Source organism: Suricata suricatta, chromosome 8 (genome assembly GCF_006229205.1).
Source record: "Suricata suricatta isolate VVHF042 chromosome 8, meerkat_22Aug2017_6uvM2_HiC, whole genome shotgun sequence".
Taxonomy (NCBI): Eukaryota; Metazoa; Chordata; class Mammalia; order Carnivora; family Herpestidae; genus Suricata; species Suricata suricatta.
The window spans coordinates 3,343,228-3,361,453 of record NC_043707.1 but is presented as its reverse complement, the minus strand read 5'-3'; the positions used below and the strand labels follow the sequence as shown (position 1 = coordinate 3,361,453).

At 55.9% G+C, this 18,226-nt stretch overlaps 1 protein-coding gene across 1 annotated transcript in view; it reads left to right on the top strand.

Annotated features, from left to right (window-relative positions):
• Nucleotides 1-296: 296 nt before the first annotated feature.
• CORO7 (coronin 7) overlaps nucleotides 297-18,226 on the top strand; it is a 55,962-nt gene continuing 38,032 nt past the window's right edge. Inside the window, exons 1-6 of the mRNA XM_029946006.1 lie at nucleotides 297-460; nucleotides 2,604-2,700; nucleotides 3,536-3,610; nucleotides 7,145-7,215; nucleotides 7,656-7,839; nucleotides 10,470-10,546. Coding sequence (XP_029801866.1) covers nucleotides 401-460; nucleotides 2,604-2,700; nucleotides 3,536-3,610; nucleotides 7,145-7,215; nucleotides 7,656-7,839; nucleotides 10,470-10,546 — 564 coding nt within the window. The 5' untranslated portion in view covers nucleotides 297-400. The remainder of the gene's footprint in view (nucleotides 461-2,603; nucleotides 2,701-3,535; nucleotides 3,611-7,144; nucleotides 7,216-7,655; nucleotides 7,840-10,469; nucleotides 10,547-18,226) is intronic.

Genomic DNA, 18,226 nt, shown 5'->3' with positions numbered 1-18,226 from the left:
ACCCGGTAGCCTGCCAGGATGAATCCCTGACGGCAAACCCTGGACGCTGCCCCCCGGCCAGGGCGCCAGCCCCACGGTCAGGGGCAACCCGCACGCCACACGTGACCTCCCCGCCCGCGCTGCCAGCCCGCCGGCATCGGGGCGTGGCCTCTCCAGACAGCTCCGCGGCGATTGGTCGGGGGCGGGGCCGGCGGCGCTCGCTCCGAAAGGAGACGTGCCGGGGGCGGGGCCAGGCGGGCCGGAGCGGGCTGCGATTGGTCTGGAGCGTGCCAGGGTGTGGCCGCAAGTGGGGCTGGCCGCAGGCGGGGCCGGAGGCGGCGGGAGTCGCGCGTTGCTGTCCGTGCACCTGAGAGCCGACGCCCGGGTCTTCGAAGCCGCGCTCGCCGCCTTCTCCGTCGTCATGAGCCGCTTCAAGGTGTCTAAGTTCCGGCACACGGAGGCCCGGCCGTCCCGACGCGAGGTGAGCTCTGCCGGCGGGCCCTGCGGGCCCTGCCCCTCCCCCTCCTCACGCCCAGCGCGGGGACCCCTGAGCCCGTCTGCCCCGGGGCGCCCCCTTCAGGCATGGGCCCGGCGTCCGGGTTGTTCTGACGCACCCGGAGGGCAGAGTCTGGCGCTGCCTGGCCCGGTCTCTCGGTCTTCTCGAGAGGACCGCGGTTCGCCAGCTCGCCCGCCTCGCCCTGGGACCCCCAACCGGTGTAGCCAGCCCGACCCAGCGGAGGCCTGAGGCCTGCGAGGCTGCCTGCCTTCTCGGCTTCCGGTCGGCCTCGCCGGGGAGCCGCGGCTCGGGCGCTGCTGGCACCAGTTCCTCCCTGCCGCCCGGATCGGCTCTGCCCGGGGCCGGGGTGTGGAAGGGATGTCGCTCTCTCCCCTGGCCTCGGCGAGTCCGGGTGTGTCCGCTGAAGAAGAGGAGCCCCTCAGAGGCGCGCCCCTCCCTCGGGCTTCCGCCGGCGCTTCCTTCTCTCGCGGCTGGCGCAAGAGCAGCTCTTCTCGTACCGGGGTGGTGCTGCCAGGGGCTGGGTGGGGTCTGGGGAGGCCCAAGGAGGTGGAGCCCAGAGGAAGAGCTGAGCCAGGTGTTGGGGGGAGTCTGAGATCCCCGGAAGGGCAGCCGGCCTGATGAGAGGTATGCTTCATAGATGATGCCAGTCCTGGTTTGCTGCTCCCAGTGTTATTTGGAACCAAGGCTTAGGAACTGACCTCCAGTAACCCCATCAGGAGCAAAAGCACAGCAGGGTAGCCTGGGGCAGAAGCCCAGTTTTCATCCTCTGGACAGTATTTCCTCCGTACTTCCCCTGTGCTCCTGAAACCACCGCTGTGAACACGACAGCACTTTCCTTCCTCTGTACTGCCTGCAGCCCTGTGAGGGAGACAGCCAGCAGGCAGGGGCAGTGCAGGTTTTAGTAAGTGCCCTGAAGAACACACAGGAAGGGCTGGGCTGGCGATGGAGCTAAATGGCCGCATGGAGGTCACTCTCAGTAGAGTGGTCAGGGTCGGCTGCAGGGAGGAGGTGACATTTAAGCTGAGACCTGAAGGGTGAGAAGCAGCCAGCTACAAGAAGAGTGGGGTGGGAAGGACCCCAGTGGAGGAGTGGAAAGTGAGCCCGGGCGGGCGGATGTGGGGCAGTGTTGGGGAAGCAGGGTGTGTCAGATGAGTCCAGAGCAGTCCTGCAGAGCTCACAGACCACAGGAAGAAGTTGAGTTGTTTTCTGAGTGCAACGGGGAGCCATAGAAAGGTTGAAAGTGGAGCAGCAGGTGGAGAGGTGCTGAGTGCCGTCAGCACTCCTTGAAAGGGTTTGGAGTATAGTTGGTGGGTCTTGGGGCCTGTCCCAGGTCGCCTTGGTCCAGCAGTGTAAACGTACAAGCATGAGACTAGGGATTACAGAGAGCTTTAAACAGTTTAGGTTAGGCAAATAGGAGGACAGGTGATCTGTTCTCCTTTTCAGAGATATTTCCTATCACTCTGTTTGTATAGTAAACATGAATCAGGAGGAAGACATAATGTCAAGAAGAAAACGTTCTACCCACGGCAGGTGAACATTGAAATAGAAACTTGCATGGTGGCAGTGGTTTCCGGGGCGGCTTTTCATGGGTGTGCATTGCTCACCTTTTTATGAGACTTCATGGAGAGGCCTTGGTTCTTCCCCTTTGTGAGCTTGAGTGTTTTCTCCTGGGGCTTGCAGGAGACCTGCCCTGTACTTGATGGAGACCTTCAGCAGTGCCCTGGACGAAGTTGAGTCTATCTTCTGCCTTAGGTGTTCACTTCTGCTTTCTCTGCTTCTCTCTCTCCCTTTTAACAGAAACACTCCACTGACTACACACTGTTCATTTGGCCTCTTGTCTTCATTTATCCTAAGGTCCCTTCTGTCAACCATCTCACCCTTAGAGAATTGATTTAATAGGCAGAATTGCTCTCTCTATGACTTAGATTATTAATTCAGTAATATTTTGCCTATTCTAAGCGAGTATGTGAATGGGACAGGGTTGGATTCACAGGAATTCGTTTCTAATGGTGCAGCTTTAAGGTACAGTTCCTTGCATTATAACCCACCTGCTGCTTTAGTTATGAGTAGAGGCCTGTCCATCACAATTCTTATTCTTTATTTTCAGGCCTGGATCAGTAACATTCGAGCAGGAACCACACCCTCATGTGGGAACCATATCAAATCCAGCTGCCACTTGATTGCATTTAACTCTGACCGTCCAGGTATGAAGGGGGACATAGATTCAGACATTTTCACCCTAATTAGGATGGAGCAGAAGAGCAGGCTCTTTTTAGGTTGGAGGCTTAGGGGATCCTCCATGGTTAGTGCCATGCAGGGCCTTAGACCCCAACAAACCGATCAAGTGCAGTAATCAGATTGATTTTGATTAGGGCATGTGTGTATATTTTGTATAAACTACATTGGCTGCAGTTTGCTTTTTTTGTTTGTTTGTTTTTTGTTTTTCTTGGCTATAGGTTTTAAGAGATTGGCCAGGAAGATAAGGAGAGGGCTCTGAGGACCTGGGAGTGGCTTGGGTCAGTAGGAACACCAAGATTTGAAAAGCTCCCTGTGTCAGTTGGGACTTCTTTTGTTGCTAGTGATAACTCAGACCTCACACTGACATGTACAAATCGGGTACCTCTTTAGTTCATGTAAGAGGCTTTAGACAGAGCTGTCTCCAGAGGCTCACCCATGCCATTGGCCCTGACCTGTGTCCTGTCCTTCCGCTCTGCTGCCCTTAAGTGATAGCTTCTTTCTCAGGTAAAACTGGGAAAAGGGGCAATGGGCGGCCCTAAGCTGACCTCATATGACTCACAGTGCTAAAAAGAGTACTTCTTTCCCCAGTGTCTTCTGTACCTCTGATGTCACCGAAGGTTCTTGTGGGGGGTAAGAACCTAACTTTGGACCGACTATGTCCAGAGGGGTATGATCTTATCAGTGATGGAGGCTCTGGGAAGGTCCAAGGCTGAGCTTTTGAGTCTCATGTCCTCTAGGAGCCCTGGGCAGCAGACAGTTCCCATTAGGCCTGAAGTCAGAGCCTCTGTGTGTGTTTGACAGGTGTGCTGGGCATTGTGCCTCTGGACGGCCAAGGAGAGGACAAGAGACAGGTGACCCACCTGGGCTGCCATTCAGGTGAGTAGAGACTGGACCCAGGAAGTCTGGAACTTGCTCCTCCTCCCTGGTTGGGGGGTCCATACTCACCTGGACCCACGGTCCCATGGCTTGCCACTCCCTCTTGCTGTCCTCACTGTCCACTTGTACAGACAGTGTCCATATTGGAAGGCTGGGTCCTGGCTGGGAATTGCGCTTGGGCGGAGAGAAGGGAAGCTGAGTGTTCCAGGTTGTCCAGCTGAGAGAGGGGGATATGCACTGGCCAGTGCCAGGCTCCAGGCTGATGCTGGCTCCCAGTCACTGTGGAGGACTCAACCCTATGGGGTTCTTAGCCCCTTGTTCTCTCCGGGAGCCCAGCAGGCAGTCCCTCACCACCAGCCTTCCTCTCTAGCAGGGCTGCTTAGGGCCTTTCAGAAAGGGGCCTGGCTGTGCTGCAGGGCTGCAGACGGGCCCTCACAAAGAGAGCTTTTGTCCGCTGCAGCTGCTTCTGGGGGCGCCCAGCAGCCCGCCTGGCAGTCCGCCCGCTCTGAGGGAACGGCTTGCTCTCTCGGGCCTGCGGCCGCCCTGGCCCAGCTGCCTCCTCTCTCCCTCTGCAGCTGCGGCGGAGGCTGTGGGCCAGGTCCTCTGGCTTGCTGGCGTTCCTGGCTGCCTGGCCGGCGACCTTGGCTGACAGGAGGGAGCTGACCCTGGCTGCCCAGTCTGGGTGTGCAGCTCAGCGTAGAGGTCCAGATGATGGTGACAGCAGCTAATAGAGTAACAGTGGCCAAGATCGGTCAGGAGCTCTCTATGCGCTAAGAACGTTGTCCGCGTTTTCTCATCTAATTCTTTCTTAAAGCCCTTTACAACTTCACTGAAGTATCATTTATATGCCATTAACATTACTTGTTTTCAGTGAAAAATTTGATTACTTTTGTTAAAGTTACAGAATGAGGTATCCGTAACCCAATGTTAAGACATTTCCCCAAAGGGTCCTCGTGCCCCTTTGGAGTTGATCCATTCCGCCTCTGCCGTGTGTTGATCCTCCTCCTGCCTCTGCTGCCAGGGTGTGCAAGCTGCTGTCCCGGCCTTGTCTGGCCAGCTGCCTGTCTTTGTAAACGGTGTTGTGAGGAAGGACCCAGCCACGCCTCTTCATTGACATTCAGCCTGGGGCTGCTTTTCCCCAGCAACTACAGAACTGAGTAGTTGTGACAGAGACCGTATGGCCCTCAGACCCTGAGATAGTTACTGCGTCCCCCTTTGCAGAAAACGTTCGCCAATTTTGCTCTACAGACCGGCCTTTTCTGGACACTTGATGTAAACGGAGAAGTACCTCACATACTCTTTCTGGTCTGGCTTCTTTCGCTGAGCTTCGTGTTTTGAGGTTCACCTGTGTTGTAATGCGGAAGAAGTCTGCTTTCTCATCCACTCTTACCCCTTCTTGAAGTAGATTTTTGAATAACCCATATTTTAGCTAAGAAAACTGAAGCGCAAAGAGATTGGGAACCTACCGACACCGTCACCGCGGCTGGCAGAGCCGGGCTCGGAACGGGGGGGCTGTCAGACCCCTGTGGGCTCGGTGTGCTTGACCCCATGGGGGCGCTGCTCCCGGCTGCTGGTGTCTATACAGTGTTGAGGCCCTGTTGCTGGGAGGGCTTCGAGAAGTCGGAGCAGGCCTCTTCTGAGGGCTGGTAGCCTCACCGTGGCCTCAACCACTCACCTTGCCAGCTCGCTGCTCCCGGAGTAGCTCTGGCTCCTGAGAAACCTGCTTTTGAGGCAGTGGCACCTTCTGCCCTCTTAGGTGTGGGTGGTGGGGGACAGTGCAGTGGGCTGGCCTCTGGCTGCCATCCTGCCTTTGAGGGTGTCTTCTGGGTCCTGGCTCAAGGCCACGTGGCCCTCCAGCCCAGCTGCCCAGGAGAGCAGACGGCTGGGCAGCCCTGAGAGAGCGGTCCTGCGGTCTGGGCTGTGGGGCGGCTGGGGGCCGGCTCCAATTCGGGAAAGGCACTGTGGTCTACTGAGGGCGTAGGGTCTGAAACCAAACTGCCTGCTCAGCCATCAGCCTTGCCCTTTCTTAGCTGTGTAACTCTGGGCAAGTTACTTAACATTTCTGTCCCCTTGCTCCGGTTAGGGATGATGCCACAGTGCCATCCCGAGGGGCCGCTGTGAGGATTTGGTGAGGCACATAAAGACATGGGCCTGTCAGCTGTGCACTCAGGTCGACCTGGTCACTGCTTCTCATTCCCTTGGAGATGCCATGTGGCTCTTACTGGCTTCTGTGCCTGGGCCTTGCCCTGTCCAGTGTGGAGCCCACAAGCAGGGTGGCAGTGTTCCAGGAGTCTAGGCCAGGGCTGTCCCAAAGGGTCCCTCTTTTCACTGCCTCTTCTCTGTCTCTTTTGGCCAGGATGCCTGGAGTCTGGCTCTGGCCTGAGAGGAAAGCATACCTGCTTGACCCCACTGGGGTGGCAGGCAGCAGGGAAAGACACACTGTACCTTGCTCTGGTGACGCAAGTCTGGCCATCGCGCTCACGCCCCCGGCAGTCCCCCACCCCTGAGCCCTGGTCTCTTCTCCCTCTGCTGGTTTCAGGAACTGTGGGTTTCCTCTCTGGGCTGTGGCTCACTCTGTGCCCCTGTCTCCCTCTCCTGGCCTCCTGGAGCTGAGCAGTTCAGGTTCTTAGATAGCAAAGAACTGAGGCCAGCTCTAACTTGGTTTGGCCAAAAAGGGATTTTGGAGAAAGCTTCCAGAACTGAAGGCCTGGGGAGCTTCCAGAACTGAAGGAGCAGCTGGACGTGCAGGCCTTAGGAGGGTCCTGGCTGGGACCTGACAGCTCCTTCCCAGCTGGCTGCCCTCCCCTCCCGTGTCACTAGGCCTCAATTCCTGGTTTAATTCCCTGAAGAGAGAAGCTGGCGGCTCAGGTCAGGTGCCCTCAAGCCAACTGTCAGCTCTGGTGGGGACCTGAGGGGCAGCGAGCTCCTAGCATAGGCACGTCATCCAGTCCCCTGCCTCCCACATGGTCTAACCTGTCCTAGTTCTTCATATTCCCCAGGGCTCACTGTGCTTCCTCCCCACAGCTGCCCTGACCCCTGACCTTGGGGTCCCCCTCTGTGTTCAGCCCATGCCTTGCCACATCTGCATAGATCTTTGTGCGTTTCTCCCTGTGGAGGTGGTGAGGGTCTCCTAGGGCTGGGTGGCATCTGTCTAGCTCATGAATTCCTCGTGGGCCCAGAGCAGGGCTGGGACTTGAATTCATTTACATGCTTACATGCTAGGCCCCGTGTTGCGCTGGGTCTTGGGCAAAGACAGGTGCTTGGTAATTTGAGGAGCTTCGTGCCTGTCATCCTGGTGACTTCCTGATGCCAGGGCCTCTGCCCATCCTTGGGCATGTATATCTCAGTCAGGGGTTTCCAGAAGTGCCTGCCTTTTGGGTTTTCAGCCTGCTACCATTCAGCAGAGTTGGGCTGAGTTGTTGCCTCTGAGACCCTGGGCTGTGGTTCTCCGCCATGGGGGGACGTCACATCGGGCCGGAAACAAAGATCTGGTGAGTTCTCGCCAGGCCTGTGTCAGCCATTGCTCTCCCGCAGACCTGGTCACGGACTTGGACTTCTCTCCCTTTGATGACTTCCTCCTGGCCACAGGCTCAGCTGACAGGACGGTGAGTGGAGCTGCTGGACCAGCTGCTCGATGCCCCTTCAGGGCCCTCGGCCCCTCCACAGGCTTCCAGGGCTGGGCTAGTCAGCATCCTCAGTTCCATGACCCACACCAGTTCCTTGACCCAAGACCCGTGCGCTCCCATGCACTTTCTAGGAGCTGTGGGCCAGCCTTGTCATTCTGCTGCTTGTCTGCCTAGGGAGAGCAGGGCTGGGTGGTGTGGGGCGTTGGGGAAGCTGGAGCAGAGCCCCCGCCTCATGTACCCCCAACCCCCACCCCTCTCTAATTACACCCCCTGATACTGGGCTGGGTGACTCTGGCTTTTTTAACAAGGGATAACAGCCTCTACGTCCAGGTGCAACGCCGGGGGTTGGGGGCAGCCCTGCGCAAGGCGGCTGGAGGCCCTCCCCAGCCCCAGGCTCACCGACTTGCTGTTTCCTGCAGGTGAAGCTATGGCGACTGCCCGCCCCTGGCCAGGCACTGCCCTTGGCGCCCGGTCTGGTGCTGGGCCCCGAGGACGTCCAGGTGGAGGTGCTGCAGTTCCACCCCACCGTGGACGGCGTCCTGGTGAGTGCGGCGGGCTCCGCCGTGAAGGTCTGGGACGTAACCAAGCCGCAGGTCCTGACAGGTACGGGCCACCCTGGCCTTCCCCACCCAGGCAGCCCCCGGCTGGACGGCGCTCTGTTTCTTTATGTTTTTGATAACATGAGTTTTAAAACCCGTGTTAAAATCTTTGTGTGTACGTTGTATGAAAGGTGGTGAGATTCGAGCAGACGTGTTACGAATGCTCCATCCCTCCCCACTTTCTGTAGGCATCTGCTTTCATTTCATGTAGCTGTTCTCCCTCCATATGTCTAAATAATTTCCTCATACTGTTATTTCTTGAACTGTATGTTGCTTCGGTTTTGAAAACAGACGTCTGGCTGCTTCTCAGCCAGGCGGGGATTTTGCTCTCTTACAGCCCCTTCCCCCATGCCTCTCTCGATTTCACGACTGTCTTAGTCCGTCCCGGGTCCTGCTGCTCTAATGCACCGCCACAGCCGGGGCGCTCATTTCTCGTGGTTCCGGAGGCTGGACGTCCAAGATCTGGGTGCCGGCAGGTTCCGTGTTTGGTGAGAACCTACTTCCTGGGTCACAGATGGTCGTCCTGGTGCTGTGTCCTCACGTGGTGGAAGGGACGAGGACACTCTCAGGGCCCGTTTTTTAAGGGCACTAATCCGGTTTGTGAGGCTCCAGCCTCGTGACCTAATCACCTCTCACGAGCCCGCCTCCAAACACCATCACGGGAGTTAGGCTTCAACTCGTAGGGGGACACGAGTATTCAGACTGTGCTTAGATGATGACAGTTTTGGGTCCGATTTTTCAGTGAATGGTTATGACCCTGCAGTGTGACCCCCACAGAGCCCTGGCATCCTGTGGTGATGCCTCTGAGTCGTTTCTGCCGAGGGCCCTTTTTAGAGGGTAAACACGGGAGGCTCAGTGAGTTGAAGGGCGGTCTTGCCTTATAGAACTGTGCAGAGTGACCAGGGTGGGTCCTGCTCACTGAGGTGATGTCCCCACCTCTGGGGCCGGCACCCAGGGGCTAACCAAGGGCCAGCAGTAGCATAAACTACACGCAGAGAGCTCCTGGTACAGTCAAGGAGACCAGCCTAACCTTTGGAGCAGAGGTGAGGGCCACAAGGCACCATGTCACTAGGGGTCACCCAGCTGTAACTGCTGCGTCTCAAGACCTCTCGCGCGCGGCACTGTGCTGAGGGCCTTGCGTGTTGCAGATGAGGTTAAACAACTTGGCGGAGAACGTGGAGCAGGTGGGCGGCAGGGCTGGGGTTGATCTCAGGGGAGTAAGCCCTGGCGAAGTGGCCCTCTGCTGCTGCAGAACAAGTTATCACAAAACCTAGGCGCTTAGAACAGTTAGGAGCCTCTGTTTATGTCACAGGTTCTGAGGGTCCGTGATTCGGGAGTTGCTTAGTTGGGTAGTTCTGGTGCGGGATCTCTCACGAGGCTGCAGTTGAGACATTGGCTCCATCGTCTGAAGACATGCCTGGGGCAGGAGGCTCAGCTCCTCAGAGGTCCACGGACACGGTGCTGGCTGTGAGCAGGATGCCTCAGTGTCTGCCAGGGGGCCTCTCCCTGGCCTCCTGAGCGCCCCCACAGCATGGCGGCCGGCTGCCCCCGGTGGACCGTGCGGTCTCTCCTAGCATGCAGAGCCTCAGGTGTCCCTCGGCTTGTGTGTGGCGTCTTTTCCATGTCTTTGCATCGTCTTTTCTCTCTGTGCACGTCCAACTCGCCGTCCACATTTCCCTTTTCACCAGGACCAGTCATACTGGACTAGGGCCCACCGTAATGGTACCAGCTTAGCTTGATCTGCAAAGACCCTGTTTCCAAATAAAGTTCTATGGCACAGGTGCTGAGGGTTAGGATGTCAGCATCCTTTTTTCTCTTTTTCAGTGTATTTATTTTTAAGTAATCTCTACACCCCACATGGGACTCGAACTCATGACTCCAAGATCCAGAATTGCATGCTCTCTCGACATTGCCAGTCAGACGTCCCAGCATCTTTTCGCGGGGGAGACAATTCAGTCTAAAATAGAAGCATCAGATAATTTGTGGATGTATTTCAAAAAAGTTTTTTTAATGTTTATTTAATTTTGAGAGAGGGAGAGAGAAGACAGAGTGTGAGTGGGGGAGGGGCAGAGAGAGGGGGAGCCGCAGAATCCAAAGCAGGTTCCAGGCTCTGAGATGTCAGCACAGAGCCTAATACAGGACTTGAACTCACGAACTGGGAGATCACGGCCTGGACTGAAGTTGGACACTTAACCGACTGAGCCCATACATCCATGTGGACTATTTCAAAACTGTCACACTGGGGAAGGAGCAGGGGTGGCTCAAGCAGAGGCCTAAGGTGGGAATGAGTGTGGCTCAGCCGTGGGGTGGGGTGTGTTGGTGAGTGAATGGAAGTAAGCCTGGGTGGGAAGTGAGAGCCAGCCCGGGGAGCAGGGAGCCTCAGAAGGTTCGAGTGGAAGCGTGGCCTGCCGAGGGCAGGGCCAGTTCGAGAAGTCCTGGGTGCAGTGCAGCGTGGCTGGGAGGAGCTGCTGCCCTGTGCTCCTCCCGCTGGAGAGGGGCCCTTGCAGCTCCTGCCTGTGCCTGGGCAGTTGTCCCTAGCCAGGTCCTCCTGCACCACTTCCCTGGTGCTCCCATTGCCCAGGGCAGAGTGGGGAGACCCTGGACCTCCTCCTGACCTTGGCTGCTTCTCTGCAGAGCTGGCGGCGCCTGGGGACCTGGTGCAGGGTGCTGTCTGGAGCCGGGATGGAGCCCTGGTGGGCACGACATGCAAGGTAAGCGGCTGGACGGTGAGACTTGGCTGGCTGGGGGAACAGGGGACTGAGCGCTCTCTGAGAGAGAATGTGGGGTCTGCATACTTGGGGGTCCTGTTGCCAGAATTTATTTCTCTGCCTTCTTGGAAGACCCATTTTCCAGGTGTTGGGTTTTTTTTTGGGTTTTGTTTGTTTGTTTGTATCAACTTTTTTCCCCATTTGGTTCATGAAACAGGAGGTTCCAGACATTGGGCTGTGCTCTGGGGTCAGTGGGATGCCAGCCCCCAAGGAGCCCTGCTGGAGGGCGGGGCCGGGCAGGGGGTGTCCCACGGCCGGGTGTGGTTCACTTGCTTGGGCTTCCCAGGGACAGCGAGGCGGGGCCGCCCTCACTGAGGAGGAGGGGACAGGCATTCCAGGCAGAAGCACCAGCGGGACAGGGGTCTGCGTTGGGGCTGTGTCCTCCCCCTCTGATGAGAAGCCCTCTGCCGACATGTGTGTGAGAGAGACAGATGCACAGGATGAGGTGGAGAGGGAAGGAAGGCGGAGAGTGGCAGGTGACGGTCACAGGGAGTTTTTACTTTATAGTCACTGGAGGAGAGTAGTTTGTGCCTGTTTTACAGATTTGGGACAAAAATCACCTGTAATCCTCCCACCCAGGGCCACTGCCCGTCGCTGTCTTAACATCTTTCCCTTGAGTGTTTCCTGGGCATCTTTTCGTGTACGTGCTGAGATCCTGCTCTCTGCATTACTCTGCCCTGTGGTTTTTGTTCAGCGTAACACAATGTGTTCTCCAGTTGATTGGTAATTGAGTGAACATCACAGAAAATGTCTTGTCATTCAGATTTACCAGGTCATTCAAGTTATATTATTACAAGTTATAACATCTGAATGTATTTGTATAGAGATTTTGTGGGGGGTTTTGTTTTTGTTTACAATGTGACTTTCTTAAATTAATTTAAAATTTTTTTAAGTTTATTTATTTGTTTTGAGAGAGAGAGAGCAAGTGAGAGAGTGTGTACACCTGCATGTGGGAGGGGCAGAGTGGTGGCGAGAGAGAGAGAATCCAGAGCAGGCCCTGCACTGTCAGCACAGAACCCATGAACTGTGAGATCATGACCTGAGCTGAAACCAAGAGTGAGATACCTAACCAACTGAGCCATCCAGGTGCCCTTCAGTGTGGCTTTCTTAGCTTAGACCAAGGGCAAAGGACCAGATAGTAAATACTTTGGATTTTGCAGGCCACACTGTCTCTGTCATTGCCACTTTGTAACACAGAGGCAGCTACAGAGGAAATGTAAACGGGGGGCATGCCCACATTCCAGTAACACTGTTTTTGCAGAATCAGGCCTCAAGTTGCCAGTTGGGTTGGGCCGACTTGGCCTATGGGCCTTAGCTCCCTCTGGCCCCGCCCCCCACCCCGGGTCTGGATTTTTACCAGGGAAGTTGCTGGCTTGTAGGCTGTGATGGTTTGTCAGGTGGCTGCTAGATTCTCACGGGTTGTATCCCAGGGGGGCTGTGGTGTGGAGGTCGCGGTTCCAGCCTGGGCTTTGGGAGGAGACTTGGGTGTCTGTCCAGTCCTCTGAGCCTGCCGCTTCTCACCCGAAACATGGGGCAGTGGGAGAACTGGTCCCACAGGTGAAAGCCCTGGCTCTGGGGCCCCTGCCCTTCTCTGGCCTTATAGCTCCAGTGGGTGCCTGCAGGGCTCAGATCTGCAGCCATGTGACAGCCGGGCAGCTGTGACGGGTGGCGGGAAGGTGCCTTGGCCTCCCCAGTAGCAGAGCAGCCCTGAGCCGATGAGGGCAGCAGCCTCACAGGAGGTGCAGGTGTTTGAATGTGCTGGCGTTAATGGCCCTTGCACGGCTGTGGGGCTCAGGGTAAGCTGGGGCCACCTCTGTTAGAGCTCTCTCTGCCTGCAAGGCTGGACGGCTGCCTGGTGAAGGGGTTCCCACCACTGATCACCCCTGGTCTGCAGGTATGACTTGGATGGTCTTTCATTCAAGAGCTGCGGCCTGGAGGGAGGTGCTCCTCTGGGTCTTGGATCTGCTGCCCCATGTCAGCTCCAGCCTAGCCCCAGGTAGGATGTCTTAGGGTCTGGTGTCTAGAGGCTTGACCTGGGTCACTTCCTGTGGAGCAGTCAGAGAAGCACCTCCCCTCCCCAGACCTCATGGCCCAGCATGGTGGTTTCTAGTTTCCACAAGGCTATCAAGAGATGGATTAGGATGCAGTTGTCTCCCAGGGCTCCTGCTGTGTGTGGAGACAGCCCAGTGAGGAGTGCCAGCAAAAGGAGCTGTGGATGGCTACCAGTGAAGGGAGGAGGGATGGGCTGAGGGCAAGTACAAGGCTAGTTGATAGTGTTGGGCATGGTGGTGTGGGGGGGGACGTGGAGGGGGATCCAGCATGGGAGGGGTGGTGCTGTGGGTGTGGGGCAGCCGGGGACATGGGGAGGCCATGAGGAGTGTTGTGGTCCCCAGGAGAGGGGCAGTGCAGGCGCCAGGCCTCCGGGACTGGGCGCTGGGTGACCGAGGGCAGGGGGGAAGGTGTGATGGAGCAGGGAGGAGGGCCCAGAGCATGGGAAGGAGGGCGTCAGGTACGGAGAGTTAGCAGAGGGTTTGCTGAGGAAGTGTGGAGCTGGCCAGGCCCTGCTCCCCAGGGGTCTGAGCCCCATTTGCCTTTCAATTTGGTGGTGGGTGAAGAGCGACCAGGTTGCAGAATGCCCCACTGTATCCCTTCACCTCCTGTTGGTGTGACGACTCAGCTTCTTACCTGCTGGTGTCCCCTGAGGAAGAGCAAGTGTGATGAGGCCACAGCTTAGTCCAGGGGGACTCTCCTGCCCAGCTAGACCCACGGAGCCTGAGGTTGAGGGTGGGGAACCGCCGGTGCCCTGAGTGGGTGGCTCGCATGGAGCCCGTCCCTGGTGCCCTCCTCTACTATTCTTGGACCTAGGTGCTCTGCCTGTGGGAACCCAGCTCCTTACATTGCTGCTGTCTGGGTGCGGCATCCTGGAGGGGGCGCCGTCCTGCAGGGTGTGATCTCCACTGTGACCCTTCGGTGCTGGCTGGGCACACAGCACAGTCCTGCGTTTGCTGCCACCCTCTGCTATCAAGGGGGACCCTCAGGATCCTGGGTGGGGGTGTGAAACGCCAAAACCTTTGGAGAATTGTGCAGGAGGGGAGACCACCCCCGTGACTGAAGGTCAGGAGGAGGTGCCCAGGGGTTTGTCCTGAGCATGTGGGGGGAGCCAGTGGTGGGCCCACCCTCAGCAGGAGGGAGCCTGAGCTCCAGTGGTTGCAGGCTGGGCTCACACACAGGGCTGCCGGATTTGGGTGCAGTGCGGGGGGGACCCTCTCTTCCTCTCAGGGCTTCCCCCTTGCCACAGCATCTTCCACTGGGCTGTCTGGTTCTGCCTGCCGGGACCCCGGATTGCCCTGCAGAAGTCCCTTCCTGCTCCCTTCCCGCTCCCTTCCCAGCTCCTCCGGCTGAGGGAAATGCAGCCGGCCACTAGGGGGCGCGTCGGCCTCACAGATGGTCAGGCGAGTTGCTACCCGCTCCACATGGTCTGGTGGGGCCTGTGAGCCCAAGGGAGGACATGCACCTTGGCCACCCAGGGCCACCCCCTCTGCTGTGGCCCAGCAGGCTCCCATCAGCAGCAGGCCAAGCCAGCCTCCAGTGCCCAGTCTGGCCCCTGGTGTGTATCCAACGTTGAACTTCTGCATTTGGTGGCCCAGCTGCCTTTGTGGCCACCCATGTGGCAAGATGTGGGACTCTGACCATCAGTTGTCCTCATCCTACCTGGGGCTCAGGAGTTTGCCCAGGTCACAGAGCCCTTTAGTGCTGAGTTGGCATCCAAACTCAGGCCATCTGTCTCTCCACATGGCTCCTGGTGGGAGTGGTCCTTGCTTCAGGAAACATTTTTTAAAATTTATTTATTTATTTTTTTAAACTTTTTTAATGTTTTATTTATTTTTGATACAGAAAGAGACAGAGCATGAGAGGGGGAGGGGCAGAGAGAGAGGGAGACACAGAATCTGAAGCAGGCTCCAGGCTTTGAGCTGTCAGCACAGAGCCCAACGTGGGGCTCGAACCCACAAACGTGAGATCTGACCTGAGCCGAAGTCGGAGGCTCAACCGACTGAGCCACCCAGGCGCCCCTAAAATTTATTTATTGGGGCGCCTGGGTGGCTTAGTCTTTTGGGCATCTCACTTCAGCTCAGGTTGCAATCTCATGGTTCGTGGGTTCGAGCCCCACATTGGGCTCGCTGCTGTCAGCACGGAGCCTGCTTCTGATCTGTTCCCTTCTCTCTCTCTGCCTCCCCGGCTCACACTCTGTCTCTCTCTCTCTCTCTCTCAAAACTAAGTAAACACTTTTAAAAAATAAATATTATTTACTTATTTTGAGAGAGAGAGAGACAGTACGAGTGAGGGAAGGGCAGAAAGAGAATCCCAAGCAGGCTCTGCACTGTCAGCACAGAACCCAGTGCCGGGCTCAAACTCACTATGCGTGAGATCATGACCTGAGCTGAAGTCAAGAGTTGGGCACTCAACTGTCTGAGCCAGCAAGGCGCCCCAAAGAGGCATTCTCTCTTGCCCATCGTCTCTCAGGATTCTCTGTCTCTTGCTGTCTGTCCCTGTCTCTCCTTGATCTCTGGTTGTCCTCTGTCCCTGTTTCTCTGTTCTCTATCTCTGTCATTCTGTCCTGCTGTCCACCTGTCTCCATCTCCCTCCACTGTTCACCGTTCCCTCTGCCTGTTTCTGTCCTGTGTGCCTCTGGACGGCGTCCTCCTGAACTGGAGGCTGTGGGTGGCGTGGCCTGATGCTACCCAGCTGGTCCTGGGGCCGGGCCTGGTTCCCGTGTGGCCCGTAGCAAGCGCTCCACGAGCTGCGGCTGGGAACACTTTGCCAGGAGCAACCCAAGCACCCTGGAACCCCAGAGGGTCAGGAAGCGTGTCAGGAAGGCCTCCAAGCTGGCCCTCTACTGTCCAGTTGTGCACTCACCCGCTGGCCCCTCCGTTCCCATCATCCAGTCTCCTGGCATGGCCTTGTCTTCCCCTTCATGTCACATGTCAGCAAGTTCCTGTTTCCACATCTTTGTTTGTTTTTTTTTTTAATGTTTTATTCTTAAGACAGAGAGAGAGCATGAGTGGGTGAGGGTCAGAGAGAGAGGGAGACACAGAATCAGAAGCAGCATCCAGGCTCTGAGCTGTCAGCACAGAGCCCAAAACAGGGCTCGAACTCACAAGCCATGAGATCATGACCTGAGCTGAAATCGACACTCAACCGACTGAGCCCCCCAGGCACCTCTCCACGTCATTGTTCATGCATTTCCACCTCCTTTGAATACCTTTCCCTTCCCATTGCAAGCTCTGCTTGTCCCTCGAGGTTCCTCTTAGCACCCGGGCGGGACCCAGGCAGAAACTGAGCACATAGTCCCTGGGGCTCTTGTGTGCCTCCTCCCCGTCTGGTCTTGTGTTGGTTGGGGCGGTGCATTTGCTGTAGGTAAGATGCTCTTGCTGCAGGATCTGAGGCCACAGTTTACCTGAGGGCTCACTCTGGGTGATGCGTTGTAGGGGTTTCGACAAACGCCCGATGTCACATGCCCACATTACAGCGTTGTGCCCAATAGCTTCGCCACTTAAAGTGCCCTGTGCTTCACCCATTTATCACCCTCCTGCTGGCAGACCACTGGCATCCACGGATTGTTTTGCTGTCTCTCAAATGTCATTTGCCTTTTCCCAAATGTCATATGGCTGAAGTCCTACAACATGCAGCCTTTCTGGATTGGTTTCCTTCCCTTAGTAAGGTGCCCTTAGGGGTCTGCCATGTCTTCTGGTGGACTCAGAGCTGTTTCTTTATGGTGCTGAAAAACACATCATAAGATTTACCATCTTAACCACAAAAAAAATTTTTTTTAACATTTATTTTACTTTTGAGAGAGAAAGAGCATATGCACGCACATGAGCATGTGCAAATTGGGAAAAGGCAGAGAGAGGGAGACAGAGGATCTGAAGCAGGCTCCAAGCCCTGAAGACAGAGCCCAAAGTGGGGCTCAAACCCACAAACCATGATGAGATCATGACCTAAGCTGAAATCAAGAGTTGGCCGCTGTTGCTTCAGACTCTCTCTCTCTCTTTCTCTCCCCCCTTCCCTAGCTTGTGCTGTCTGCCTCTGTCTCTCTTTCTCAAAAATAAATAAACATTAAAAATTTTTTTGAAAAAAAAAAAGAGTTGGCCACTTAGCTGAGTGAGCCGCCCAGGCGCCCCTTGACCATTTTTAAATATGCAACAACGTGAAGTTTACTTACATTGTCGGGAAACAGGTCTCTAGAACTGAAACTCTACACCCATTAAACAACAACGTCCCTCTGCCTGCCCCTCCCCGCTAGCCCTCAGTAACCACTTTTCTATTCATCGTGTGTGAGTGAGAGTGAGAGAGAGAGATCCTGGGGCTACCTTAAATACCTCGTGTTAGTGAATTCGTAGACTACTCATCCTCTGTGGCTGGCCTACTTCATTTACCGTAATGTCCTCGAGGTCATCGGTGTAGCAGGTGACAGGATGTCCTTCAGGCTCAACACCCTCCCGTCCTATGTGGAGACCACATTGTGTTTATACCCTCCTGGGTCAGGGGACCCTTGGGCTGCATGCACCCCTCGGCTGTGTGAATCATGCTGCGGGGAGTGCCGGGAGTAGTAATGTGAACAGTGCACACGGGTGCACTCTTTGTGACCCTCTTCCCCGTTCTCCTGGGTGGACACTCAGAAGTGGAAGTGTCGGATCACACGGGAATTCTGTTTTTATGGTCTGGAGGAACTGCAGCACTGTTTCCCGCAGCGGCCACCTCATTTGACGTTCCCACCAGCAGTGCACGCGGGCTCTGGCGCTTGCACATCCTCTCCAGGCCCGGGTCTCTGCCAGTAGCCATCCTAGTGGATGTGACGGATGTCTCCGTGTGGTTTTAGTTTGCGTTTCCCTGATGACTAGTGATGGCAAACATCTTCTCATATATTTGTGGGCCATTTGTATATCTTTGGAGAAATACCTGTTCAAGTCCTTTGCCCATTAAAAAAATTTTTTTTGATGTTTGTTTATTCTCGTGAGACAGAGGGACAGAGTATGAGTGGAGGAGGAGCAGAGAGAGAGGGAGACAAAGAATCTGAAGCAGATTCCAGGCTCTGAGCTGTCAGCACAGAGCCCAGCGTGGGGCTCAAACCCACAAACTGTGAGATCATGACCTGAGCTGAAGTGGAATGCTTAATCGATTGAGCCACCCAGCACCCCTGCCCATCTTTAAAAAATGTTTATTTTTGAAAGAGGGAGAGAGAAAACAAGCACACATGGGGGAGGGGCACACAGAGGGGGACAAAGGATCTGAAGCAGGCTTTACGATGCAGCATGCCTGACGTGGGGCTTGAACCCACAAGCCGTGAGATCATGACCTGAGTCAAAGGCAGACGCTCAACGGACAGCCACCCATGTGCCTCTGCCCATTTTTAAAATAGAGCTATTTGATTTTTGTTGTTGTATGAATTTTTTATATATTCTTTTTTTTAAGTTCGTTTATTTTGAGAGAGACAGAGTCAGAGAGACAGAGAGAGTGGGAGAGTGTTAGAGAAAGGGGGAGAATCTCTAGCAGGCTTTGGACTGTCAGCGCAGAGCCCGTGCGGAACTCATACTCCTGAAACTGAGATCATGACCTGAGCTGAAA